Source organism: Podarcis melisellensis (assembly GCF_964234715.1).
Source record: "Podarcis melisellensis genome assembly, chromosome: 5".
NCBI lineage: Eukaryota > Metazoa > Chordata > Lepidosauria > Squamata > Lacertidae > Podarcis > Podarcis melisellensis.
In genome coordinates, this window is record NC_138537.1 from 68,227,646 (window position 1) to 68,255,618 (window position 27,973).

A 27,973-nucleotide genomic window follows, 5' to 3' on the forward strand; every position below is an offset into this window, starting at 1 on the left:
GGCCAGCTTTTTTTTATTAATAAGACAACCTTAAGGTCTCTCTTCTGTAGAGTGAAGTAAAGAAGCGTCCCAGTAAGCTAAATGATATTTGGTAACAATGATAAACACTGGAATTGTGCAACTCTGATTGTTTGCTGTTTAAAAGGATAATGAAAGCTGGAATTTTGACAAAATGAAACATCCAGCATGAAAGTATCCCTTCGTTGTTGCCATCAAATCTGACACTACACAGCATCCGCAATGCAGGGATAACTGAGCAATGCACACACCAAGAGCGTATTACGCAGTTTGCAGCACAATCTTAGGCGGCTTTCCTTAGAAGTCCCCTTGTATTGGCCATAGAATCGCGACCTCAAGGCAAACAAAGCATTTCTCAACGGGATCTTTTTTCTCCGTCCCGGCACGAACCCTCGGACTTCTCAGGAGCAGATTTCCAGGTACTCTGACTGGTTTTCTGCGCAACCGCCACAGGTTCCCTATCCGCTTATTGCCCGGCTATTCGGGTCAATACGGCACCAAACACCGCGGCTACCCCGAAGAGTTCGGTAGAGCTAGCAGGCGCAATTAGGGAGATTCCAGCAGGGGCCGCTGCGCCATCGCCGCGTGACGACATCACCGCGCGCCGGCGCTTTCCTCCGCCGCTGCCGCCGCCACCATGGAATCCAACAGGGACGAGGCGGAGCGTTGTATCGCTATCGCGGTGGGCGCCATCAAGGCCGGCCAGGTCGAGAAGGCGCGTCGTTTCTTGGAGAAGGCGCAGCGCCTCTACCCGTCTCAGCGGGTCCGCGGTGAGCGGGGGCGGAGACGGGCGGGAAGGGCTGGGGAGGCCGGCGGGGCCTGTGGAGGCTGGGGAATGACCTCTCACCCGCACAGCGCGTGCGCAGTGAGCTGCGACGCCGCGGGGCACCGTGGGAGTTCGAGTCCCTGGCGGTTCTGTGCCGCGAGCGGGATACGGGCCGCGAAGCCAGTCTTGGAGGGAGACTTCGCGGTGGGCGCGGGGGGTAAGGGGAGACCTGGCTGGGAGAGTCGCCTGGGTGTCTTGAGCAGGAAGAGTCAGCCGCTGGTCCTTGCGAAGCTGGGCTGGGGAGACTACAATTCCCAGAAGCCACCGCGCCGTGTGTGGAGGGGGGGCAACACCACATCAATACAGGGAGCGGAATAGCCCCCTTGTGTGCCCCCCCTCGGCCCCCTTTCTCTGCTGCTTCCCCGTGTTAGATATGACACGCTTAGGCTCCCCCCGCACCCAAATCAGTGGCTCGCTATATCTTTCCTCTAGGCCTTAGTTTGGGGTTTCGTCCCCCAACCCCCTTCATCGTGCTCCCCCAGCCCTTCCCCGAAGCCCCCCGTTCGCTCTTGTATCCGTAGCATCTGATTTCCTTCAGCCCCACAATTGAGCATCTTCCCCCGTCCCCTCTTTAGCCACTTCCTTTTTAGAAACGACGCCAAATCCATACGGTAAGCAGAAATCTGCCACCGTTGGCCCCCAGTATATCGCTGGAGATCGCGTGTGTCTCACGTATACTAGGTGTTATCGGAGGCTGCTGCCTTCATGCCCTCCCTGATCGTGGGCTTCCGCGAGAGTAGTTTTGCTGGTCACTGGGGTGGAAGCAGGACGTTGGGCTACTGCTGTACGGATTGCTTGGGCTGATCCTCAGAGAGAGGCTCTTTATCCTCTCTGAAATGGTTACACACATCCTGGCCCACTGCTTGCCCCAATCTCCTGGTCTCCGGTTGACCCCTCAGCTCTTAAACAACTTGTCCAGCTTTAAGCTAAGATGGCAGCACAGAATCTTTGCTTTTTGTGATTCTGTTTTCTCAGCTTCCTCTCTTTTTCCCCCCTGATGGAGTGGTCATCTCATCTATTCTTGCTTTGCACTTTGCCACCCATCTCTCGGAGCATTACAACTTTTCGGCCCCTTAACTTATAGCATTGTTCTATATTCTTAGTTACAGCACAGAAGCCCCTCTACACTTTACAGAAATATGGAGTTCCTCTGTCTTGCCCCCCACTGTCTTATTTCCCATTCCTACAATACACGTTTCTGAGGGGAGCCAAACAGATGCAATCTAGTAATATGGAATTAGAGTTGCTGCTTTTTCTGTCTTTGAAAGTTGAGTAAACAAGTGCACTTTCTAGTTGCTTCATCTCTAGGGATAGATATACGTATTGAATTTCTGTTTGTCATACAACTGTTAAAAAGAAAATGTTGCAACCGCTTGCTCTGCTGCTGTCAATTTTGTGATGTGGAGCAGAGAAAATTTCACATAGTGTTTTCCAACATCTATTTATTTCATCTTAGCCCTCAGACATGGAACAAGAATAATTTACAACTTTGAGAGAAAGGAAATGAATATTAAGAGACCAACTTTTAAAAGCCTTACCAAGAAAGACAGAAATAAAATAGTTACAGAATAAGGAAGTATTGAATATTCAAATATGAAATTATTATTATTTTGGCCTTAAAATATTTTTGTGGGGGTTTGGCCCTCAATCTTGCTTTAAGAAAACTAGAGCAGCTGATTCATGGAAAGTGATCCCAGCCAATTGGGAATCAGGTAGTCAGCCTATCTCATAGCCAATCAGATTTGGTTACACAATGATGTCATGATGTTCTTCCTGTTTTCACTTTGAATGAGGAAATGCTTTATCCTGTGTTGCAGGATAATACAAACAATAAGCAAAGAGGAGGTTTGTTTTTGCAGATGGCCCTTTCTATATTTCAGCTTAACTTTATACAAGAATGCCTGTGTGGGGATAGTGTTCACAGATTTTGGTGTGTGTGACTGGGAAGAACTGCTCGGCTTCAGTTTTCGGCGTGTACACACTTAGGATTGATGTGGTAATGTGGATGCTATGCTTATTCCTATGAAGAAGTGCTTTCTTTTTAATAATTTTGTGGCATTCAGGGAAAATATAACAAACGGCAATATCTACTGAAATCACTTTGTTTTTACCTGAACTTTCTTGAAAGTCATAAGCAGTTGAATCCCATAGTTCTGCTTGTGGATATGTTCCCTTCCTTTTTTGTTTCTGTCGTAGTTCCTTGGGTTGGAACATTTTTAAAAGTTTGTTTTTAACCTATTTTTCCTTAATTAAAAATGGCTCGTTAAGGCTGGACAGGAACAAAACAAAATGAAGGCTTTTGATAAGGTGTCACTTATGTCTTCTGTAGTTTAAATGTATAATTAAGTACCTAAGAAGAACTTACTACATCACTTCAGTGGCCCATTTAGTCCAGTATCCTGTTCTCACAGTGGCCAACCAATGCCTATGGGAACTGTAGATTAATTTGCGCAATTGCTTGCAATAATGTAGGCTTGCTTATTTCCCTGCTGCCGCCACCAGTCTTTAGATTTATAATCCCTTACAATTTATTTTTCATCATCAGATCTACCCTGTGAAATGGGTCTTTTTAAAAATCCCGTTTGCTGATAGGGAACTCAAGCAAGGAGGCAGTGGCTTCCCTACAGCCATTAGGTCAATGGATGATCTGGTGTTTAAACTGGGGAGAAGGAGCGTACATAGTGCCAGTGACCACTTTGTGACCACATTGGCTCGCTTATAAATGTTGATAGAACAAATTATTGTATCTACTCTCCAGATTTGGTGCTTGTTTTTGTTTGGTTTTGCAAGATAAGGGTAAAGGGACCCGTTACCATTAGGTCCAGTCGTGACCGACTCTGGGGTTGTGGCGCTCATCTCGCTTTACTGGCCGAGGGAGCCGGCGTACAGCTTCCAGGTCATGTGGCCAGCATGACTAAGCTGCTTCTGGCGAACCAGAGCAGTGCACGGAAAAGCCATTTACCTTCCCGCCGGAGCGGTACCTATTTATCTACTTGCACTTTGATGTGCTTTCGAACTGCTAGGTTGGCAGGAGCAGGGACCAAGCAGTGGGAGCTCACCCCATCACGGGGATTCAAAACGCTGGCCTTCTGATCGGCAAGTCTTAGGCTATGTGGTTTAACCCACACCGCTACCCACGTCCCTTTGCAAGATATAGAAGCTTACATTAGATCTGATACAAAATTTATTTGCACTTATTTAGAAATACTTCCTTTATTTATGGCATTTATAACCCACCTTTTCTTCCAAGGAGCTCATGGTGCATGCATGACTCCCCCCCTCCTCAGTGTGTCCCCACAACAACTCTGTGGGGTAGGTTAGGCTGAGAGGCAGTGACTGGCCCAAGGGCACCCAGTGAGCTTCATGACCCCAAGTGGGGATTCAAACCCTGGTCTCCCAGGTCCTAGTCCAACATTCCAACCAGTATGATATAGAGAGATGCTTTTCCCCAGCAGTACTAATCTGAAGGGAGGCGACATGACTGTGTTTGAGAAGTTGTATAAAATAATCGTGACTGGATTTAATGGTGATCTTTTGACTGGCTTTTGGCTGTGCCACTATGGCAAGCCTTTATTTGCTTTATTTCCTCTAAAGCTGGGGAAATAGATGCATCTGGGCTATTGGGCTGCCAACTGACCAGGGCAAAAACGCAGCCTGTTCTGCTCTTGCACCTTGAACAGCAGTTTGGTATTGAAAATGTTTCATTGCATGGAGATAAATATTTCTACTTGCTGATGTCTGCATATTTAGCTGTAAAAGACACAGCCCGGCCAGGTCAGATCTATAGTTGGCAACCTTAGCTTCTTGTGCCCTAAAACTTGGGGGAATTGGTGAAGGATATTGATCCCTTTGTTCTTTCTTTCCTCCCAATAGGAGTCTGAATACAGGGACTGGCCTTTTTTTTCTTCTTTTTTTTCTTGCTGTTGCCTCCCTTGAACCCAGGACTGGGTTCAGTGCTGTCCTGTGTTGAACAGTGGACAGAGTACAGTCATCTAGCCACATGGCTGTGCTTCTTGCTGTAGTAGCCTTAGAGGCTGCTAGCCTAAGAGAGAGAAAATGAACAACCACTTAGCTTATGCTATTTCATTATCCTATGTGGGTAACTACTACTCACTGTCAGAGGCTAGCAAATTATTTTTAATTCTTATATTTTACATTTGTGTCCCACCTTTTCTTCAAGGAGCTCAAGTTGACATTTATAGTCCCCCGGTCCCCTCCACCATCCATTTCATTCTCAAAACAACGCTGTGAAAGAGAGAGTGACAGACCTAAGATTACCCTGTGAACTTGATAGCTACCTCAGATTTTTTACTCCAACCATAGTATGGCTAGTTGGTTGGAGTGCCGTGCTGATAACGCCAAGGCTGCAGGTTCGATCCCCATATGGGAGAGCTGCATATTCCTGCATTGCAGGGGGTTGGACTAGGTGATCCTCAGGGTCCCTTCCAACTCTATGATTCTGTGATAGTAAAAGCAGGTCAAGCATACAATATCGTAGGATGAGTGATAGTACAAACAATATTACAACTAATCCAGAATGTGGCAGGTGGACTGGTGACTGGGAGCAGCTGCCAAGACCACCTAACACTGGTCCTGAAAGAGCTACATTGGCTCCCAGTGTGTTTCCAAGCACAATTCAAGGTGTTGGTGCTGACCTTTAAAGCCCTAAATGGCCTCGGCCCAGTATACCTGAAGGAGCATCTCCACCTCCATCTACAGATAGGTAGCCGTGTTGGTCTGCCATAGTCAAAACAAAATAAAAAAAACTCCTTCCAGTAGCACCTTAAAGACCAACTAAGAAGTGTGCATGCACACGAAAGCTCATACCAAGAACTAAGAACAAGTGTGCATGCACACGAAAGCTCATACCAAGAACTAACTTAGTTGGTCTTTAAGGTGCTACTGGAAGGAGTTTTTTTTATTTTGTTTCCACCTCCATCGTTCAGCCCGGACACTGAGGTCCACCTCTGAGGGCCTTCTGGCAGTTCCCTCACTGTGAGAAGCGAAGTTAGAGGGAACCAGGCAGAGGGCTTTCTTGGTAGTAGCACCCTCTCTGTGGAACGCCCTCCCATCAGATGTCAAGGAAATAAACAACTGACGTTTAGAAGGCATCTGAAGGCAACCCTGTTTAGGGATGTTTTTAATGACTGATGTTTTAATGTATTTTTAATCTTTTGTTAGAAGCCGCCCAGAGTGGCTGGGGAAACCCAGCCAGATGGGCGGGGTATAAATAAATTATTATTATTATTATTATTATTATTATTATTATTATTATTATTATTATTATTATCATCATCATCATCTTGTTGGCATGTGGAACTTGCTAACTGTATCAATTTGGGGTGGTTTCTGCTTATTATTGAACACTGTCTAGTTTGGTGCTTTCTTTTAAATATTATAATCACTTTATATATTTCATTTTAATCATCAGGTTGTTTTTTTCTAATTTTCCTCTTGTCTTGTGCCCTCTGATTGAACATGAACCCATAGATACATTCAAAACTTAAGGGGTTATTGATTTGTTAGCATAAGTAGATTAGACAACAAATGATTTGCATCAAATGGTGTTCTGTCTGTCAGGATGTAAAAGAGTGAACATCTCAGCTGGCTAGATTTATTAAAAATAAAATAAAATTGGATGAAAGTATTGAAGCTTTTTGGAAGAGGACCAGCAAAAGGGGGGGGGGGAATATGAGAACATTTGGTAGTAACTGTGAAAGAAATGAAAATATTGAAAGAGCGGAAGAAATTTGACCCATTCCTGTGTTTTCTTCCTTGCAGTGCTGCTCGATTCTCTCACCAGGAGTGAAAAATCATCAAATGGCCATTCGCAAACCAAGGAATCCACAAACCCCCACCTTAGAAAAATGAGTGGGGACATCCCTGCAGCCAATGGAGAGGCAGGTGGGGATATCAGTAAAGGTTACACTCAGGATCAGGTAGATGCAGTTAAGAGGTAAGTGTACACATCAGATTTTGTTTGTTTATTGGAGGGCCCTGGCTTGCTATAACAGAGTCATTTTTCGGTCACATTTGGGAGGTAAGTTCAGGGTGCAGGTGCTGACTTACAATGAATTATGGCAACGTAGTCATGGAGAGCAACATCTACGGTAAGACAGGTCTGTTTACCTTAGAAATTGCTTCTTTGCATTCACCAAAGAGGAGCTGGGCTGCTTTTGCTGAAGATGCTGAAATTGCACAATAAGGACTTATTATTTTATTTGGTTCCCAAACGCCCACCCCCACAGACCACTTGAAAATTGCTGGGGGTGTGTGTCTTGTGGTATAACTTATTGGTTATGATTATAATGCAGTAAATTACAACAGAAGAAATTACACCTTCAACTGCAAATCCACAGGCAGGCTGCAGACTACCTGAATGAAGCTCCTGGATCACAATACTGGGGTAGACAATACAGAGCTATATGAACCAGCAGTTTGATTAAGGCAGCCTCCTTTTGTTCCTGTGTTACTTTGGAACTTTATACCCTTCCAAATAGCTCAGATGAGCCCCCAGGGCTGCGTACAATATATGCATCAGTGAATAAAACATGTACTAAAATACAGTACATTAAAAGCATTATTATTCTTTTATTTATTGCTTAATGTGCAATAAAGTCTTAATGTGATTTACAAGAAAAACAACTAAAAATGTGTTTTAAAAGCATGCGGAAAACATTGTTTTAAAACCCACGATCCTAGGCAGAGACCTAAAAACAACAACATGCGGTTGTAAAAGCTGGATGAAGTAGAACAACACCATAAAGCCATAAAAAATGCAGTCAAAGTTCATCAAAGCAATTTAATATCCCCATTAAAGTCTCCTAAAGCAACATGGGCAGCGTGTAATTTCTCTAAAAGTTTTCCAAAACAGAATAGTCTTTGCTGGCGTCTAAGAATCAATTCAAGTAAACCCACCAAGCTTCTCTGGGGAAGGAGTTGTGTAGTAAGGATAAGGTAACGGTAAAGGAACCCCTGACCATTAGGTCCAGTCGTGACTGACTCTGGGGTTGCGGCACTCATCTCGCTTTATTGGCCAAGGGAGCTGGTGTATAGCTTCCGGGTCATGTGGCCAGCATGACTAAGCCGCTTCTGGCGAACCAGAGCAGCACACGGAAATGCTGTTTACCTTCCCACCAGAGCGGTACCTATTTATCTACTTGCACTTTTATGTGCTTTCGAACTTCTAGGTTGGCATGAGCAGGGACCGAGCAACGGGAGCTCACCCCGCCACAGAGATTCGAACCGCCGACCTTCTGATTGGCAAGTCCTAGACTCTGGTTTAACCCACAGCACCACCCGCGTCCCCGTAGCAAGGATACTAACACTGAAAAAGTGCCACCGCTTGAGCCAGACAAGCAGATGGACTAGGGCCTCATGTGATGACCTTAGCAGCTGGGGAGGCTGAAACGGGAAGAGGTGAACCACAGCGGGTGGCAGGACCATTCCCAATAGAGAACCCTTATCCTTGGGAGGAGTCCATGCACACCTTTCAGCATCAGAGATTGCACACCCATTAGCCTTACCACTAGAATTTAAGCAAGCTGTGTTCTAAGGGCTAGAGCCCTGTGGGTTTTTGTCTTTTATTGTGGGGGTTAATTACTTGCTGGGCATTGTGTATGGTTTCTAAATTACACTTGCAATCCGCTCTTCCTCCAGAGAACTCTCAGTGGCTTACATGTGATTCCTAGATGATCTCTCATTAGAGACAGATCCCTTTAGCTTCAGGAATAGAACTGCATCATGTGGCTTCAGACTTGGGAGGTAATCCTTTACACATTTACCTGAGAGTAAGTCCAGCTGAAATCAGTAAGGCTTACTTCTGAGTAGACATGTATAGGATTGCATTGTGAGTCTCGGTTAACTTTTGGTTTCTTATATACGAAACCAGTTGTCTGTTTGGTCATTGCCCTTCAGCGAGGAAGGGTATTTCTTTATACAAGGCCATTTAGTCTTTTGTGCCTTTTGCCTAAAATGAAGGAAGTTCGTCTTGACGCCCCGAATTTTAAAGCTAACAGAACATGCCTAAAGTTTAGGTCAGGATAAAGGCAAGCTGTTTCCGAGTTTTTTTTTTCTTTAGAGTAATGCAAGGTTGTGTCACTTGGGGGCAGCATTTTCACTGCATTGCGTCTGATCTTTGAGGGCCAGTTCTCTAGAACTGAACCCACAAGTCACATATAAGTCGCATACAAATGGTTATCAGTAAGTTGCTTTCTTGCACTTTGTATATTTGATTATTATTTTTTTGTAGCCAAGCTTTGGATTATCATCTGCATTGTAGGAAACCAGTTCATCATGTGCATAATGTGCTTACTTGGCCCCCGAGCTCCACATGGTGTTCGTGTGCATACAGACTTCCTCATTCCTTTCAGTATAGGGAGCAGACATCTTCCTGCACCAATGAATGTGCATGTAGACCTGCTTATTCCTTGTGGATGGATAGGGAAGCCATTGAGGGAAGCGGCATCTCCAGAGCTTTTGTGACCATAGAAATCTATTTTAATGTAGACTTTAAATGTATCTACTATGGATCTACATAGGCAACTTCTGCCTGCATTACTGCTGCTTCTTTGAGGGAGAATTTGTCCTGCCATCTGAGAGCTGCTGTTTAGAAAAGACAGAAGTGGAGCTTATACGCTATGCCACAGTGGCAGCACCAGATGACTGGAAGCAGTGCAGAGTCTGGAGAGTGAATTGCTGTTGCAAAGGCCCTTCCTCCCCAAAGTGATTTCTGTGTCATGATGCCTGACTATCCTGCATCTTGGAGAGTAAAGGAAACATTCCTCCTTACCACAAACATTGAGCTTTGCAGCCTCCAGACACCTCGTAAAGGGACAGGGAACATATGGCCGTTTAGGGTGGCGGTGGAACTTCTTCCCTGGTTGGCTGGTTTTGGGAGAGAGAGTCAGGGATGCCCTGCTCCTCTTTGAAAGCTGGCGTTGGATTAGCGTCCAAGCCCACAGATCTTTTTACATGTATAGCAGCAGACTGCATACATGCAGCTCTGTGTGAGGAATCTGTGCCCCTTCCTGCTAAAGAAGTAGTCGTCAGTGAGCTGAGACAGAAGAGTTTAAAAGGTTCAAATTCAGAAATGTTTGAGAAACCTTGCTTGCATCCCTTAAACGCAGCTCAGGGCTGAGCCAGCTTGCACACACAGCTCTGCTTCTCTCTCCCCTGGCCTTAAAGGGACAGTAGAGCTTGAAGGCTAAAAGAGAAATCCTTGTGTGTAAGGCAGGTGCAGCTGGCAATTTAGGATTTGCAAGGGGTCAGGTGTTGCTTGCTGCAGGTGAGTAGCAAATGGTTAAGCTGGGTAGCTGAACCTCTGATGGGGAAAGGGTGAATGGATGTCCTAGTTAATGGTGTAGCATCAATGAATGCTTTTGAACCAGTTGAGGAAATAAAACTAGAGGGCAGTATTAGTCTGAATTGTAATTTGGGGTAAATGGAAAGTTAAACTATTTTTTAAAGTAGATTTTCTGTCTCTTATTAACAGCTGCTATGTGCTCTTCTCTTTACTTTTTAGGGTAAAACAATGTAAAGACTATTATGAAATTCTGGGTGTGAGCAGAGACTCCTCCGACGAGGATCTGAAAAAGGCGTACCGGAAATTAGCACTGAAATTTCACCCCGATAAGAATCATGCACCTGGTGCAACGGAGGCCTTTAAAGGTAAAATGTAGTCTCTTTTTTGTGAGCCGTCTCTCAGGACCATGAAAGGTAGTACCTTGGGATGGCAGAGGTCAAGAGATGAGGGTTAGTAGCTTTTTCTTGGTTAGAATTAGTGGGTTTGTTGTTGGTGTCTTTGCATTTCAGTCTTGGAGATTGGGGGTTTAGTGTATTGCTTGTTGCCACTGCAAACACCTTGAAAAATCTAGGAGAGGCCAGCTTATTTGTCCCATTCGTGGATCTGACGCTGAGACTTTTCTACCACATCTTAAAATTGCAGCATCTAAGATTGCCCTGCAAGTCCCCTTGATTTCAGTGGCAGAAAGTTACCCTTGCACTAAGGGGGGTTAAACTACCTCTCTAGGTTCTTAATAGCTTCTTTACTACTCCTAATTGTATTGGAAATCATCATGGTGGCTGAGTTCAAACGCAGCTTTAAAATCCAAAGGTTCTGGTTGGGGGGGGCGTCCCTCCTGATTTTCAGAATTGGAACTGGATCAGAGCTCTCATTTGAGTAAAATAATGGAGGAGTAATTATACAGAATACAGAATGTGTTCCAATATGTTATTGGAAAACAGAAAGCAAGTCTGTTCGGTCCCTTTTGGGATCCTAAATCTGGGCCTGTTTCATTTGACAGGAAAAGGGTCTAATTGACCCTTTGTGTGCTCAGGTTATATTAAAACTGCACTTGTCTAGACATCTGGCACAAAAAAAGCTCTTCAATAGTGTGTTCTCCAGGGTGGCGAAAGGCAGGTTTCTTCACCTGTAGACTTTGTTATTATGTTTACTGAAGGCTTTACTAAGAGTTGCATGTCACAACTCGGGCATGAAGCAAGATAATGCTTTATCCTCCCTGACAGGGCCATTTTTCAGGAGGTTATCTTTACCAAAGCCGATTTCATTCCTCCTTTTACCCTCTCTGTGTTAGCACCCACGTGCCCACTAAAGTTCACCTCTTTACCTTTGGGGAATGGAAAGAGGCATGCACTCCTTTCTGGAAATCTCTTGGTTAATATTTTTTCAGATGTTAGCTGGTGCTTTAGTGTTCCTTTCCCCCAGTGATCTCTGATAAGTGTGACATTTTTTGCCTTCGGACCTTGTTTATGGTCCTCTTCTTTCTTAGGAGTGTGCTTGCAAGAACAAAATAACTGCTTTGCTGCATCAGAATGTAGAGCCACTGACAGATATATCCTCAATAAAATTGAACCAGGACATAAGAATATGTCCAAGTCATAAAGGTGATCGGGATGGGGCCTAATAGCTTATAAAATTCTTGGCATACCCTGTTTGGAACGCTTGGACTTCGTTCATCATTTATGAACTCCCTTTCCAATAAAAGCAGAACCATTATGAAAAGGCAGGCCATTAAAACAAAAACTGATTATTGTTATTCAATTGGGCTGGTTGACTCTTGGTGTCCCTTCCAGCTTTACAATTCTATGATTCCATGAACTTAGCAAACCGGTTGCACCCGCTGCATCAGTAGGCCAGATTTTTCTTTCATGCACATTTATCCTTTAGATGCCTTTTTAAAATGGAGATTTAGTAAGGGCTTTAAAATCAACTAGAGAAGGATGGAAAGCAGACAGAAGAGAGGCTGCTGTTATTATGAGTATCGAAAACACATTCTTTTAAATGCTTGAGGCACTTCATAATGAATATGTAGGGTATATCTGCATTCACTATCCCCATTCTACAGGTGGGCTGAACGAGACCACCCACTTACTTCCTGCCTGATGTGAGATACAAACTGGGGACTTTTCCAGTTTGCTGGCTTTAGGCCACTGGCTGACATTTGCTGTCGCTGGAGGCAAAAATATGAATCCTTTCTTCTTTCTTACATTTCAGCTATTGGTAATGCATACGCAGTATTGAGTAATCCAGAGAAGAGGAAGCAGTACGACCAGTTTGGAGATGCAAAAGTCAGTCCCACACGGCACGGGCATAGCCCTACGGACTTCAACCGAGGGTTTGAGGCCGACATCTCTCCTGAAGACCTCTTCAATATGTTCTTTGGTGGTGGTTTTCCTTCTAGTAAGCCTTTTGTTTTAAATCCGTGGGGGGTGGGGAGAAGGTTGGGGAAATGAGGAGTCACCCACTCAGCTGGCTTCCCTCCACAGTCACTTACCAGAACCAAAGCAGGCCCTAGGTAAGGCAAGATAACCCCCCCTCCCAGTTGAGCAGGGATGTGCTAATAGAATCCAGATGTTAGAGCAACAACTCGACTTTCTAGCAAGCAGTGTGAAAGACCCTTCCGCAACGTATTTGGTGGCAGTTCCCTTTAAAGTTGAGTTGGAAAGAGACTACTGTTTTAAGGAAGCTTCCTTTCTCTCCTGTCTAACCTTGCATGAAAATGAAAACCATTCTGACCCAATACACCCTCCTAGGTTTCCTTATCGGTGCAACCAGGACCGGCCCTACTGTTAGGCAACTGCTTCAGGTAGAGGACATTGGTGGGCAGCAGCATTCCCTGGCGGTTCCTCCTCAGCCACTCCTCTCTGTTGTTACAAGGCCTGATCTGACCTGCTGCCTTAGGTATGGTGGAGGACATGATCCTGTCACTGGCATTGGCGCAAGAGTCGTCTGCCGGCCCAGTTGGCTTCTGCATATGAAATGAAGAGGGGGCGCCATCTTGTCCTTTGCCAAAGGCACCCAAATTCCTGAGCGCTGCCCAACTCCAGCCCAGCACCGGTGCGGTTGCCTGCTTGGGCTGTGCAACCGAAAATGGAGCTGTTGAGTGAGAAAGATTCCCTCAGGGGCTGTATTGTGCTTGAAGTACACTTTCCCTCCCTGTAGGTAGAAGACAGGACCTGTCGCCCTCCAGGTGTGGTTGGACTTCCATCATCCCTGCTCAGCATGGCCAGGGGTCAGGGATGAAGGCAGTTGAGGTCCACCAACATCAGGGGGGCAACAGGGCCCCATCCCAGGGGTAAGGAAAGGGAAATCATTGCTGCCTACTGGAGAGATCATTCGGCCAGCTGAGTGGAGGTGCTGCGGGCCTCCCCCTCTCATCCTGCAGAACTCACAACATAGAGAGGTGCTGTGTCTGAGGCCCAAGATGATCACCATACTTGGAACTAGGAAGGCCTTTTCCTTGGGGTCGAAATTGACTAGAGGGGTGAAGGATGGAGTGTTTGGGAGAGGTTGTGTTCCCGGCAGCATGTGCCTTGGCTCCCTTGCTTGAATCCTTTGGAATTAGTTGCCGTCCCGGTTCCTTTTCCGCAGGGTACACTGTTTGTGGTTTCAATAATTGGTAGAGCTGCTGGTGACAGATTGCTTAGTCCGCGGCCATTTGCCCTCGTAAGAGCTCCTTCCCATTCTTCCTTCTGCACTAGATAATTTGGAGGCTCTACCGTCCGCCAGCAGGAATGGATCTGATCTGCATCATCTAGCTAAATTTCAACCTTGCAAGGGTAGCAGGTTATATAGGAAATGGTGCCGTAGGCCTCCCAACACATTAACCAGTTCTAAAGTCACTCGTGGGTTCACATAAACAGCAGATGAGCTGGCAAAACTGTGGGTGAACTGTACCACTTCAAAGTACAGGTGGGGGGTTGTGTGATTGAATGATCCTTGAATAAAAAAAGATCTCGGCACATAGAAAGCAGACATATCAGAGAAAGGAGTTCTAGCCTTGAATTCTAGCCCACACACACACATACACACAGGGTGAGTCCTTTAAAAGAGGCCTCGTGGATACAGAGTACACATGTTCCACGGGCCCTCTTTTAAAAGACTCACCCTGTATATATATGCGCTTCCTATGACCTGCTACATTCAGTTCTGTACTAGCATTTGGATCCAAACTGATGCCATGAAACAATATTTACTCAGCTCCCATTTGACAGCTGACTCGCCTAAAACATGCACTATGGTGTGATTACGCATGGGGAAAGAGCACCCATTTTTTCTCTATGGTCCCTGGCCATTGTGATTTTATGATTTCTTCCCCTGGTCACTTCGCTGGTGTTTGTGATCAACGAAGCTTGGCGTTGAAACAAGACTCTGGCTTTCTAAATGTTTTGCATGCCACCGAGAAAGGCTTTGCGGTCCAGGGATTGGATTAAACCACCATATCTTGCTCTAGTTTAAAAATGCAAGTTGCTGGTGCTTTTGTGCTGCCTGGACAATAGTCACTGTTAACATATCTCCGCTCCTATCTTTACTCGTGTGAAATATAAGTCTGCTGTACTGTATCCTAAAGGCAGAAAATCCCAGGCCTTTGCAAAAAGCTTTATTAGTTCCATAGCTGTGTGTTATAAAAGAAGTGCATGTTTCAATGGAAAAAGCCCTTCAGGTAGATGAGAGAAATGGATAGCGGCCCATTGATGAGAAGCCCATTGTAGGAATTCACAAATCTTCAGGGCATAAAAACAATAAGCATGTTGCTAATATTACAGCTTGCAGCTGAATGGAAATAACAAATGGAAAAAGCAACGGAAAATTACAGCTTTAAAAAAAAATCTAAAAAATATTTATATAGCATCAAAGCCAGTGTGTTAAATATGCACATTTACGTGTTGATAAAGACTCCTAGATGATGTACAGGTGCAATATTAGGGTGCTTTTCAAAGAAAAACACACATTGGCCAAATTATATTTGTTTTCAATGTTTCCACAGCACAGATCCTTGCCAAAAAGTACTCCTTGAGCAGTAATGTCAGATCCAAAGGGGGCAAGCACATGTTCAGTTTCCAAAACATCCATGAACACGCACTGTTTACTCTCCATCTCTCCAGTGTGTCTTATGCCTGATATGCATGTCGGAATTCTGAGCTTTAAAGGCACTTAAGATACAAAAATTAGTGACCAGACTGATGCATGTACTCCTTGCCTTCCACTTTCCCAAAGCTTTTGGCTCTCTAACCTATTGTGATCCCCAGCAGGTTGCTGTTCTCTATCATAAGCTTTTGGAGGGATTTTAGCATGCCTTAGAGCCTGGCTATTGAAAGCACTAAACGTCCCTTAAAGATTGGAAAGCTCCGTAGTGGCAGATGTGTGACAGATGCAAGGGAGCCTAGCCAAGAAATCAGGAGCAAAGGTGTCATTGCCTGCACCAATCTTAAGAAAATTCCTGACCTCTCCCTCCTCTTTCTAAGGAGTAATTTCTGACCGGCGTGTCGGTGTCAGTTTGGTGCCAGTTCCTGACCACGTCTAGGAGACAGTATGGTGAACAGGTAGCCAGAGCAGGAAGGGGGGAAAGAAGCAAGGGGGAACAGATGAGATGGAGGCCAAGTGACCTGTAGGGCTCTCAAGAACTGAGGAAGGGCTTTTGAGGAGAGGAGGGGGGTTGTACTTATCTGAGTCTCCCTGGCAGGCCCCACCCTTAATAGAGAGCCCAAAGGAAGACGACACAGGGAGTGCACCGTCTCTGCCTGCAGCAGGAAGCCTCCGAGAGTGGTGGAATCTGCCTGGAGGGAACGTCGGGGAGAGCCACGTGAGATGATGAACCTCCTGGGAACCAGAGCCCCCCCGGCTCAGGGAGTGGGGTGGCTGAATAGCAACCGCCTGGGGATCATTTGTCTTAAGAGCTACAAAGTGGGACATGCAGGAATGAGGGGAACAGGCCTGTAAAAGTAACGCCAGGGGACTGTGAAGGTCCATTTCTATGACCACTGCCCATCTTTCCTGAGCGAGAGACTCACAACTCTGTGCCGGGTGATCTACCTGCCAAGTGGCATATGCCCTGCGATAAAAGTAAAAGTTGCAAATAAGACAAGGTTTTGTCATTCTTCTCTCGAGCCGAACTGCACCCATGTCAATAGCCTAGTCTACTTTTGCAGTTGCGACTTGAGCGGTTTTGCCGCTTACTTTTTGAGAAAGCCTTTAAAGTTGCATTGTTCTTCCATGCATATTTCCTTTGACGCACCAAGGGGTTAGTTGCTAAAGGATCGTAAATATGACCTACCTATTAGTGCAGTGGAACGCATCTTCCACACATGAGCGTAACTCAGTATAAAGTCTTGGTTAAGCTGGTTTCTCTGTTGCAGCCTTTGGAACAACCCAGCCTGTCATCTCTCCCATTATGGAGTTTGTCCTTTCATGAAGGGGGCTCTTACTATCACCTTCTAACCTGTCGCTGCACTTGTTAGGGCCTGGTTAAATTCCATTCCAGCAGTGAAATATTCCAAATTTTGCTGTGGCCTCAGCCATACGCTGCCTCAATTTGCTGACACCATATTATTAGTTGCTCTTAACAGCTCCCACTTTCACCCACAGGTAACGTTCACGTATACAGCAACGGCAGGATGCGCTATACCTACCACCAGAGGCAAGACAGGCGGGAGCATCAAGGCGATGTAAGTTGCGGCCAGAAGGAAGAGAAAGTAAAAATGCTTCAAAACATACTGACCTGTTCCAGTAAAACATTGCTCCTCCGTACTCCTCTGTCCCAGCTGGTTTGTTAACTGTTAATTAGCCGAAAGCTAAAGCAAACCCACTGGGTTTTTGCTTTTATATTTGATTGGGATTTTTTTCCCCAGGATGCAGCTTACGCCCTTAGGACTGAGTTGCCAAATAGAGGACGAGTGACTACTCGTCTTCCATTGTGTTTAACTACCAGTACAATTGCATCCTCCAATGCACTGCTCTGAGTGCCTTTTTAAAGTTTCATAATTCAGATACAGAAAAGCCAAGTGCCAGGCTGTGAACTAGGATGTTCACCTCTTGCCTCTGAACTTGCTTGCGGCATTAGGCAAGAGAGACTGTTTTCTCAGTCCTTGCCCCCATCTGTATTTCAACCCAACAAGGTGCGATGATGATACTGGCCTACCCTACAGCCATGTTAAAAGGCAGATTTGGGGGCTCTGTGGGCCATGTTGGGCTCAGAATGCCCGCCAGCCCCAGCCAGCATGTCCAACCGTTGTGGATGGCTGTCCATTGAGACTTACCAATGGCAACTAGTTATGATGGCTGTATATTTCCTGTACAGTGGTGCCCTGCAAGACGAATGCCTCGCAAGACGGAAAACCCGCAAGACGAAAGGGTTTTCCATTTGCGAGTTGCTTCGCAAGACGAATTTCCCTATGGGCTTGCTTCGCAAGAAGAAAGCCCATAGGGAAATCTCCGGGGACCTCTTTTAAATGCTGGCGGTGGGGAGCAAAGCCTTTCCCCCCCTCCGGCCTTCAGAGGAGGTCCAGGAAGGCGTTTCTCCGCTCTCCCGGGAAGGAAGGCAGGGGGGAGCAAAGACTTTTGCTCCCCGCCGGCCTTCAGAAGAGGTCCTGGACCTCTTCTGAAGGCCGGCGGGGGGCAAAAGTCTTTGTCCCCCCTGCCTGCCTTCCCGGGGGCTTTTAAATCGCCCCAGGACAGCGGAGAAGTCCTCCGCTGCCCCAGGGTTTTTTTAAATGCTGGCGGGCGGCAGCGAAGGCTTCGCTGCCGCCCGCCAGCATTTTAAAATCGCCCGGGGACAGCGGAGAAGTCCTCCGCTGTCCCGGGGTTTTTTAAAATGCTGGGGGTGGGAAGAAAAGCCCTTGTCCCCCCAGCCTTCAGAAGAGGTCGGGGGACAGACTGTCCCAGGACCTGGTCTGAAGGTGGTTTCCATAGGAACGCATTGATTGATTTTCAATGCATTTCTATGGGAAACCGTGCTTCGCAAGACGAAAAACTCGCAAGAAGAAAAAACTTGCGGAACGAATTAATTTCGTCTTGCGAGGCACCACTGTAGTATTGGAAGCAGCGTGCTCCGGAATAGCAGTAACTAGGGAGCACAAGTGGGAAAGCGTGACTGCACTCACATGTTGCTTGTGGGTTTGCCAGTGGAATCTGGTTGTCCGCTGTGGGAACAGAATGCTGGACTGGAGAATTCCTGGGTTTAACCCAGCCTTTCTCAACCTGTGGGTCCCCAGATGTTGTTGAACTACAACTCCCATCACCCCTAGCTAGCAAGGCCAGAGCTCAGGGATGATGGGAGTTGTAGTCCAACAACATCTGGGGACCCACAGGTTGAGAACCGCTGGCATCAGAGCTTTCCTTGTGTCCTTATGATTGTAGCGCCAACAACATATGGAAGACCACATCTCCGTTGCAATTATTGTTGAGATAAGGCCTTCAGAATAACTTTTGAGTACTCTTAATGTGCTGTGAAAGTGCTCAGTGTTATTACTGTTGCAGTGGCTGGTCTTTCAACATCAAGTCCCTCCTTTCCTCCCCTCACTCGGGGCTTGGTCTGAGCAAGAATGAGGAGGCCCTTCTGTGAATGCAAATGCACTGATGACATTCCCTTCTTCCTCCCCAGGGTGGCCTTGGGCTGTTTGTCCAGCTGATGCCTATTCTCATCCTCATCATCGTTTCTGCTCTCAGCCAGATGATGGTCTCCAGTCCACCTTACAGTTTGAGCCACAGACCGTTAGTTCCCTTTACTCTTCTACACAGTTGGCTTAAGTCTTTTGCCAATTGCTGTTTTTGTTTGATGCATTCTTTCCCCTGTGTTGCTTCTTTTCCTTTCCGTCTCTTTCTCTCACGCTGATTAAACCCTTTAGATCTTCACGTGGTCAGAATGCTCTGTGCACAGGACTTCAGGATGCATGCGGGGCAGGACTCACTTGTGTGAAACTTCCCCTAGATCAGAATCTGTCTGCACATGTCTTCGGCAGAAACCCAACTAGATTTGTTATCATGAAAATGGTTGCTGTTTCAGAAAGAAACATTCTGTGGCCATTGCCCAAATTAATGTGTTACTTAACAAATCCCTTGTGTTGCTTTCTACATCGGCAGATCTTCGGTTTGGAATTTTTCATGCATTCATTTTATAAATTTTCCAAGTGACATTGGCACAAGCTTCTAGGATCCAGCATGGTTTGCATGGGTCAGTGTCAAGTGGCATTCCAAGTTATGCAGGGGTTAAGAAAAAACTATTCTGGGAAAAAAGTTTTGCAGGAGTGAAGAGAACCCTTCACCTCTTCCCACAGGCTGTTCCCTGTGGTGTCAAGTTGAGGTTCTTGATTCCTGCAAGCTGCTTATCAAATTTTTTTTTGGGGGGGGAGAGACAAAACCTGTATCCTCTGTAATAATTGGCGTCTTCTCTGCCATGTGAAAGGTTTCAGTAGTTGTAACGTGCTTGAGACTATAAGCTCAGCTCATCTCTCATGGTGCATCTGTTGACCAGCTGATTAAGACTGACGATGGTGCTATCTGGGAAAGAACTAGATATACTGCAAGGAGAACATTTCTGAATGTTTAGTCCATGGACTCTCCCCCCCCCCCCCGTGCTTTTTCTGCAAGCCACAGGCTGGATCTGTTCCTGTGATGATTGTGTTTCCTCTCTCATCTGCTACTTCCACTTCTAGAAGGGAAAGGGCATCTGGACACCTGAGCCCATGAGAAAGAGGAGGTGTCCTTTTTTTACTGATCTGTTTTGGTCTTTCCCTTCCATTCTGCCTTCCAGGAAGGAAGAGAGGGATGGCTAGGAGAACGAGATGCCACGGAGAAGAGTGCTCCGTTTGGGCTTGTCCTTTGCAATGCACGTTTCTGGCCTAAACTCCCCTTGGAGTGGCTCACTGGGAATGTTGTGCCCCTGATAGGAAGCTGCGGCCCTTATCTGTGAGATGGGATGTTTGAGGATTAGGCTGAGTAGGCAAGGGTAGCTTACTGCTAAGGGGCTCAGCGGGTAGCTCAGGTTCTGTATACCCAAGTGAAATCTGTCTCTACCCTTATTCAGTAGGTTGGAAAACCCCAGGGATGTGCTGTTATTTCTTGGAATATATTCCCCTGACAGAAGGGAGCCATCTGAATGATTTGGAATATGTACAGGAGCCCAAATATGTAACACAGGGAGGATGATTAGATTTAAAATATTACCATCCCATTTTACAAACTGCAAAATGGATGTATGCTACATAGATGTAACACTCTAATTTTTGAGCAGTGCATAATAAGGTTGCAAAAGAGATACGATAGACATAATAGATTCATACAGTTGAAGTCAGCTATAAAATCGGGGGGGGGGGGGCTTACTTAAAATACATGCTGGTTTGTTGGCTTGTTGTTGTTGTTTTAAAGAAAATGTCTTCACCCAGAATCAGGAGTTCAACAGGGAGGGAACTGGTCTGATCTGAGGAGGCAGTTCCACAGAATTGGGCCCACAGTACTGAGTCCATGGCTTCTGCTTGATACAAGCCGTGGGGCAGGGGTAGACTTTGAATGAAAATCCACATCTGCACTATTTGCTTCCCTGAGCAGCCAACGTTCATTTGCTGCAGCATCATATTGAAAGCAGTTACCAAAGTAGCACCAAACAGGAGGAAGCTAGTAGCTTGTAACACAGGCTTTTCCTTGTGTATATTTATTAAATCAAGGCTTTTTGGGTGATGTCGCTCAACTGCTTCCACTCCATCAATGGTAAGGATTGGATTAATTCGTTTTGGTGGTCCTTACATTAGCTTCGTTGCTAAGGTTTGATACTTTGTTCCGGGTCCCTTTGTATATTTAGTAGTCAGGAAAAGGGTCTGAACCCTTAAGCCTGTGATTTCCCCTTTGTGTTTGGGGCCCTTGAGCTGCCTCTTTTCTCAGACTCCTTTTATCAAACTGCATATCCTTCCCCCATAGAGATTTGGATGGAAAGCCAAATGCATCAATTCCACTGTTGGCTCATCACAAGCAAATTAGCTGCCTCATCCAAGTGGCAAACATCTTGGCAGCAAGCCCATCCCCTGTCTGAGCAACTGAATATAATATAAACGCATTCTGCTAGCGTTCCGTCATTGCAGCCGCAGCAATTATGACTGACAAATGTGCAGTGTCAGCCAGCAGGGGGCGATGCTGACTCGCCAGCTACTGCTTTGCACTAGACCCTGCTGCTGTTGGGGAAATCTGGTAAGCTGAGCTCACCATCTGTCTTGGCTGGTAAAAGGAAGTGCATTGCTGCTGAAAAGTTCAGAAGCCATCTAAATGCTTCCAAGTGATCAGTTTAATACTCTTTGTAAATCGTCACCTGTGTAAATAAACCCTTGAGAAGAACCTCTAGCATGTTTCTTTTTAAGTCCCCCCTTAATATTTGCTACTACCCTATGCTCTGGGTACAGGTAGTCTTGCTTTTTGCATTTCCCTTGGCCTGTTGCTGGATTTTGATGCAAGGCCAAGTGACCTCATGCTCTTCATCCGTGTGTGTGTGTGTGTGTGTGTGTGTGTGTGTGTGTGTGTGTTGGGGGTCAGTCGGAGAGATGGAGTCACTCCACAGATGATCACTCAAAATTCCTCTTCCAGGAGTACAAGCTCCTGTAAATTTTGCCATGGGCAGATTTCTTGCATTAGAGATAAAAGGCAGCATTTAAAAATAAAAGAAAGAAAATTGAATGGATTTTGATTTTGTTTAAAAGACTGTGAAATTATACTCTGTTCCCTAGAAGAAGAAAAATGGCAACAGCTTATTAGAGACAATGTTAGGGAATATTTTCAGGCAAGCATATCAATCTTGCCAGCAGCCTATTTTAGTCTGGCCTCCTGTTGCTTTAGGGGAAGAGCAGATCTTTTCTCTTTCCAGGTGAATAATGGGACTTGAAAGTCATTTCTTGTTAGCACAAGCTGGTGTTTTTAGGGTTGGTTGCCATCAGGAAGAGTGAACGCCCCCCCATGTTCCTATTCCCATCAGCCATATTAAGTGAATGTGAGCTAATGGGCACACGCCTCTTCTGCTTGGAACCCATATCCGGAGTTCGCTTGCAGAGCGAAGAGGTTTTCTTGAAGATGGCTTGCCTGCCTCAGTTGGCAGCCCAGAGGTCCCAAGCTGATAAATGTGACCAAACATCTTTTGGGCATATAAACATCTTTTGGGCATATAAATGTGTGGGGAGGAAATGGCAAAAGAAGGTGCAAGAGCATGCTGCTGGGTCTGAGGAGAGACTGATGAAGTCAATTACACTTTTTCTGTTCCAAAACATGTGTACTATTATTCACTTTTCAAAGTACTTCAGTGCAGTAAGTGAAATTGTAGTTGCTTAATAGATTTAGTATTATCCTGCTGGGAATGTCTCCCGTGTCCCTAGTCCATTCTGCCCTTGCAGTTTGTGTCCCATTGAGCAAGGTACTGTGGCCTGCAAGGTACTTCACAACCACTTTGGTTTTGCTAGACAGGGGGGAACAGAGGTTGTTGTTTTTTCCACCTTATAGGCCACCCTACATGGCCGAGGGTCCTGCATTTGGTTTGGGTGGGCCTCACATTTTAGCAAGACTGATCTATGGCTTATTATCTCCTTATTCAAACTAATTTGTGTTGTTGGTTTAGATCTTTCTTTTTCTTCCCCTTTCCCAGGTCGGTCGGCCATATATACAAGAGAACGACCGAACACTTGAAAGTATCTTACTTTGTAGCTGACAACTTTGCAGAAGAATACACTGGGACAAATCTGAAAAATGTGGAGAGGAGCGTGGAAGACGACTATATTGCAAATCTCCGAAATAACTGTTGGAAGGAAAAACAACAGAGTGAGTGTCCCAACCTTTGTGGAGCTAGATCTGGTTTTCAGGCTGGCTATTGGGCCATCCCTTAGAGAAAGCTGTCTCTCCAAGTTGACTTTTTCATCCCTAGAGCTTGACAAAGGTTTTGGAAGGTTCTGATCTAAAGAAAAGACAACTTTGACATATTTACAAGTCTGGTTCACGGAAGGACCTTGGTCCAGTGTATTCAGATGCTACAGCTAAATCTTGTTTTAGACAAAGCTGATCATCATCACCTATGGTCAGCACAATAATTTTGCTGATATAATCCTCCAAAAGATAGAGACAAAGACAGGTTCTGATGTGCTTTCAGTACATTAGACAGTTTCAAGCTGTCTGCCCTGTTCCAACCCTAATTTAGAAATCGTCCCTAAAATAAGCTGTAGTTGCAATGTCTGAGGCAGGTGCATAGCAGTAGATGAATGTTTTTGTTGACTCCCTTACAGCTCCCTGCTCAAAGGGACCCGTGACAAAACGGGATAGGTGATGGGAAATGTCCTCTTTCCAGAAGCAGCTAGGAAGCAAACCATCTCTCCAGTGAACTGCATGGGGAGTATCTGGGAACAAGTATTATACAGGCCCAAGGGAATAATTATGCTTGCCAGCCGTCATGATAGTTGCTTCAATGGCTTTCTTTTGCAGAGGAAGGCTTGCTGTACCGGGCACGTTACTTTGGAGATTCAGATCTGTATCAGAGAGCACAGAAGATGGGCACGCCAAGCTGCAGCAGGCTGTCTGAAGTTCAGGCATCTATGCATGGATAACTATTGTGGAAACAGTCCATAGAGAGCTAGGTAAGAGCTGGTGATTAATGCCTCCCCCCCCCCCCCGATTCTCAAGCACAGCACCATAGTCCTTATTTGCTGGCTTAGTCTAACTTATAGGTGTAGGTCTCCTTTTTCATGCACAGACATCCCTTAATCAAGAAGTCACACGTAACGCCAGGACATTAGGCTTGGTTTGTACTTTGGCCTTTTGGGGTCCTTTCAGCTTCTCCTCTATAGCATTTGGGATAGAAAAAAATGACCTTGCAGCTGATTGGGCTGTCACATGTTTATTTGAGAGCATCCTTCTATTTTCTCATCTAGCTGAGAATTTCAGAACTTCTCTGAAAAGAAAGTGGTTCCAGCTACTACCACGGAAGCGGAATGAGCAGTTTAGTAACTTCTCATTCCATTGAAGGTGCTTCTCTGATATCTGAAGCTGCTCTGAGCAACTGGACCACTTTGCCCACCTGTGATAAGCCCATGTGTACTGCCTGCTGCCTCCTGAATGGGAAAAATGGTTCTATGGTACCAGCACAGAACTTGAAAGAACTAGGAAATTGGGGGGGGGGGGTCTCTTTAAAGAGGAATTGCGATTTTCATTGTGTCGTTGCAAACAACCAAAAAAAGCTGGTTTTGCAGCAGCATGACATCTCCGGAACCATTTGAGGAGCTGCTTGTGTACAAATGTGGCATACAATGTGTGCAAATGAGTTTGCAGAGAACGGCAAGGATTTTATCGCTTTGTGGTGAGATTTCCCTGTAAATATTGGAATAGAGAGACGTAGAGGAAATTAAAACAATACAAAACCAATGCAAAGTTCAAAAAAGATCTGTATAAAAATATGCCAGTGAGGAGCGTATCTTCTCCTTCCCCATTAAGGGTCTAACTGCGTAATACTCAGAAGCGCTGTGATTGAAATTTCCAGTTTCAAAAACCTTGCAAAACTTAAAAGCAGCTGTGCCAGTAGGGGGACCAAGTAGATCAGGGCTATGATGCTGTGGGAACCTTTTCTCCCCAGGCTGTTTGTCCAATCAAAATTGCTCAGCCCTGGAATCTGTTATTAGGCCAATTAGGAAAAAAGGCAGGCACCTGCCATGTTTCTCCAGCCAGGCTAATAGTAGCTTTTTTTGGGGGGGGGGGTAGGTTTGACATCAGGAAGGGTTAATACCCCGCGCCCTCCTCAGACAACACAACACACAATCCCATTCAGATGCCCCACAGCTGCATTTCAATTGAAGCAATGGCAAGGAGGTCAGGCTGTAATTTGACCCAGCGGGCTGGTAAACCTGTTCCTGGGCTGTACCACTTCAGAATGCAGATGGGGGTTCCCATGACTGAATGCATCTCCATACAGAAAACAAATCCCTCTATGTAGAAAACTATGGGAGTAGGCTAGGTTCATAGCTGTCAACTTTCCCCTTTTCTTGCAAGGAATCCTATTCGGAATAAGGAAATTTCCCTTTTAAAAAGGGAAACGTTGACAGCTATGGCTAGGTTACAACTCCAGTCTGAAGTAGTTCAGCCCAGCCACAAATGAATTACCTCAGTTTTGGTCAGGGTTTTGGAAGTGAGACAACTCTGTTTAACAGAGCGTAGTGAAGGCACACTGGTTTTCCTGGGGTAATTAAAATGTGCATTTGCTTTTCTCAAACCTGTCCACCCCCACCAAACCCTCTTCTGGAAGCCCTGGACTGCATCGCTACACCTGTTGTTTCGGAAGCTATGGACATATTTTGGTTTTTCTTTCTTCTGGTGCTTCATGCTGTTTTAATATCTCCTCTACCTAGAAAGTGGCAAGGCCTCATTGTTGACTGTTACGGGAATTTCCCCATGTACCAAGTTGTCAAATGGCAAGACTATATATATTTAAATGTGCAGATTAGCATTTCCAGTTAGTCCAGTTTATAGGGGTGGGAGAAACCGTGGAACATGCTTTCTGGGGTTATCATTATCCTTCTAATACTGTTACTGCTTTTATTCTCAGACTCTTCAGATGCCTCAAGACTTTGGGGGAAGTGCACTGAGCCAAGGAGACTTTCTATTTAAAGAATCAGACCTTAAATTAAAATGGAATTGGAGAATTAGCAACGCACAACTGCCCTCTCCTCTCTCTCTCTCTGTGTGTGTCTCTGTCCAGCGTTAAGACTCGGACATCTCTTAGAACGGGGGGGGGAAGACCATGTCTTTTTTCTGCTTCCTTCACTATCAACTGTCATATGTCTCTGAGAGCAAGCGTTGAGTTGTTTTTCTTTTAAAGCCTGGAGAAAATCAGAGAGCTTTTGAAATTGCACTGGTCACTTCGAAGAGAGTGGGAGAAATTGGAAGATCTGTAGGAGTAAAAAAGAAAAAGAAAAAAAATCAATTTTAAAAAGCAAGATAAATTATTTAGAATTAACTTATAGCTGTAAATATGTTGTACTTCTAAACTATGCAGGGATAGAATTAAATTATTTCATTATTTTGCCGAACTTCATAACCCAAGATGTGTGAATTTTAGCCTTTTTCCCCTCTCTCCCTCTCTCTCTCTGTTTGACCCCGTGAAAACTTTCCTACATAAAGCAACCTTGTCTGATGACACACAAGTTTTGTATTTTTTAATAGCTTGGTTTTACTGGAGAAATCGTTCCCCCTTTTTTTGTATAAGAGAATCACTAAAATTGCTAGGGAGGTTTTTTCTACACACAATTTTCGGCCCAGTTTTGGATTTGTGGTCTAAATCCGTGACCTTTCAACAGAGGGCTTGATGCTCATAGAGCGAGGAGAGAGATTTGTCCCTTTACTTTGTTGAGGTTGCTTGTGCTTTTCGCGTGGAACTTCTTATTTTTATGTTTTGCAGTCCCTGTGTTCTCTGCCTTTTAATCAGTGTTCATTCTGGTACATGGACGTTCTTTGTGGAAACCTCCTCCTGGCCATCTCCCCCCCCCCCCCCGATTATTTCCATCTTGCAGTGCTATAAAGTTGTAAGCAAAGCTGCCTCCTTTTCTTGGCAAACAGCGACTGCTGATTTCATTCCAGGAACCTGGTGTCTGTCAGCAAAGTGGGTCGCCCCCAATACACATCCTCCATTCATACTGGTGGGGCTTTGGTAGCCCAAGGAAGGGAAGTCTAAGGCATGGCAGCCTTGTTTGCTGGCTTTTGCCCTTTATCGGTTTCTGTAAGAGAACAGGGTCTTTTTGTCAAAAGAGGTTTTGCTACTATCTCTGTTTGCTTGAGCAAGTTAAAAGAAGGGACTGGTACTATTCTTTTTACTTGACCGGACAGTATAGTCTATTTTCCATTGGATTTTTTAAAAAATAGTAACTCATTTCCCTTAGTGATGCCCATCCTGTTTTTTGTTTTGTTTTGTGTTTTTAGAAGCAGATTCTGTGCTTTTAACATGACTACATGCAGCTGAGTAAAGGTTAATGCTCACAGTTCTGACGAATCTAGTTGTGTGCTCCTCCTGTCTCTGTGCTGGATCCTCCATTGTCATCTAAGGAGGAAGGTTAGCTTGCATTCATTCCTCCTGCGTGGAACTAAATAGGTGCTCTTGACCAAGGCAAATGTGTCCTGTTAAGAGAAGACTTAGTTACGCTGAGTTACCACTGACCACACCGGCTGAATTCCTCTCTATTTTGCTCTTCCTTTCATCCATTGGCATTTTCTATACAGAGCATTCAGAATTCCTTCTGGAAATTCACTTGTTCAAAATAGAATACCAGGTACCAAATGACAGGTTAGGTGTAACTGGAAAAATATCCTTTTAACTCATCCTGTTCTTTTGGAGCCGACAAACTGGATATTCATTTAAGATAAGCCACTGAGTTTGCCTTTCAATCAGTCTTGATACCTGTCATACGTTTGCCCACACTGAAGGACGGATTCGCTCAGTGTGTATTAAAAACCCCAAGAAGACCGCCCTGCCCCATGTTGTTTTGTGACGGAAGACCTGGGCCACATCTTTGTTTTAGTCCTGTTAACTAACCTGCAGTGATCCCTTGAGCTCCAACCGTGTTTGGAGGGTCACCCCATTCAGCATGAAGTTGCCGACGTCTCGGAAAACGGCATTGGCAGTCCCGGTGCCTACCTGTCCACAAACCTTTTGATTTCTTAAGTAGATAGATAGCCATGGATGTTATGAGCGATGTGCAATAAAAAAGCATAGATCCTGAGAGATACTTGCAAAGGCTGTGTTTGTTAATTTAGAATTATACAATTGTACATCTATAAATAAAGATTTATAACATGGAAACTGTCTGCCAGCATTTATGTCATGCAAAGGTCAA

The 27,973-nt window shown here is 45.2% G+C and overlaps 1 protein-coding gene and 1 long non-coding RNA gene across 6 annotated transcripts in view; one reads left to right on the forward strand and one right to left on the reverse strand.

Moving 5' to 3' along the window:
* Nucleotides 1-603: 603 nt before the first annotated feature.
* DNAJB12 (DnaJ heat shock protein family (Hsp40) member B12) lies at nt 604-27,939 on the forward strand. 4 transcript variants are annotated; one of them, XM_081913166.1, is made up of 10 exons: nt 604-788; nt 6,626-6,800; nt 10,368-10,513; nt 12,360-12,545; nt 15,829-15,948; nt 16,731-16,810; nt 18,745-18,854; nt 22,756-22,928; nt 23,583-23,734; nt 25,693-27,939. In XM_081913166.1, the coding sequence occupies exons 1-9, from the start codon at nt 656-658 to the stop codon at nt 23,702-23,704; spliced, it is 1,245 nt and encodes a 414-aa protein (XP_081769292.1). In that variant the 5' UTR covers nt 604-655; the 3' UTR covers nt 23,705-23,734; nt 25,693-27,939. The 4 variants fall into 4 exon arrangements, with proteins under 4 accessions (XP_081769292.1, XP_081769294.1, XP_081769293.1 ...); XM_081913169.1 differs by lacking the exon at nt 604-788 and adding an exon at nt 1,204-1,455; XM_081913168.1 differs by lacking the exon at nt 15,829-15,948 and having other exon boundaries at nt 605-788.
* Nucleotides 25,909-27,973, reverse strand: part of LOC309370943 — a 39,579-nt gene continuing 37,514 nt past the window's right edge. For both annotated transcript variants that reach the window (XR_014168750.1, XR_014168751.1), the window contains one exon: nt 25,909-26,035. This is a non-coding gene — a long non-coding RNA (uncharacterized lncRNA). The remainder of the gene's footprint in view (nt 26,036-27,973) is intronic.

Excerpts from the sequence above, each read along its gene's own strand:
- DNAJB12 (XM_081913166.1), top strand. The coding sequence starts at position 656 with ATGGAATCCAACAGGGACGAGGCGGAGCGTTGTATCGCTATCGCGGTG. Across the intron at positions 6,801-10,367 it reads CAGGTAGATGCAGTTAAGAG|GGTAAAACAATGTAAAGACT; the intron begins GTAAGTGTACAC and ends TTTACTTTTTAG. Across the intron at positions 10,514-12,359 it reads TGCAACGGAGGCCTTTAAAG|CTATTGGTAATGCATACGCA; the intron begins GTAAAATGTAGT and ends CTTACATTTCAG.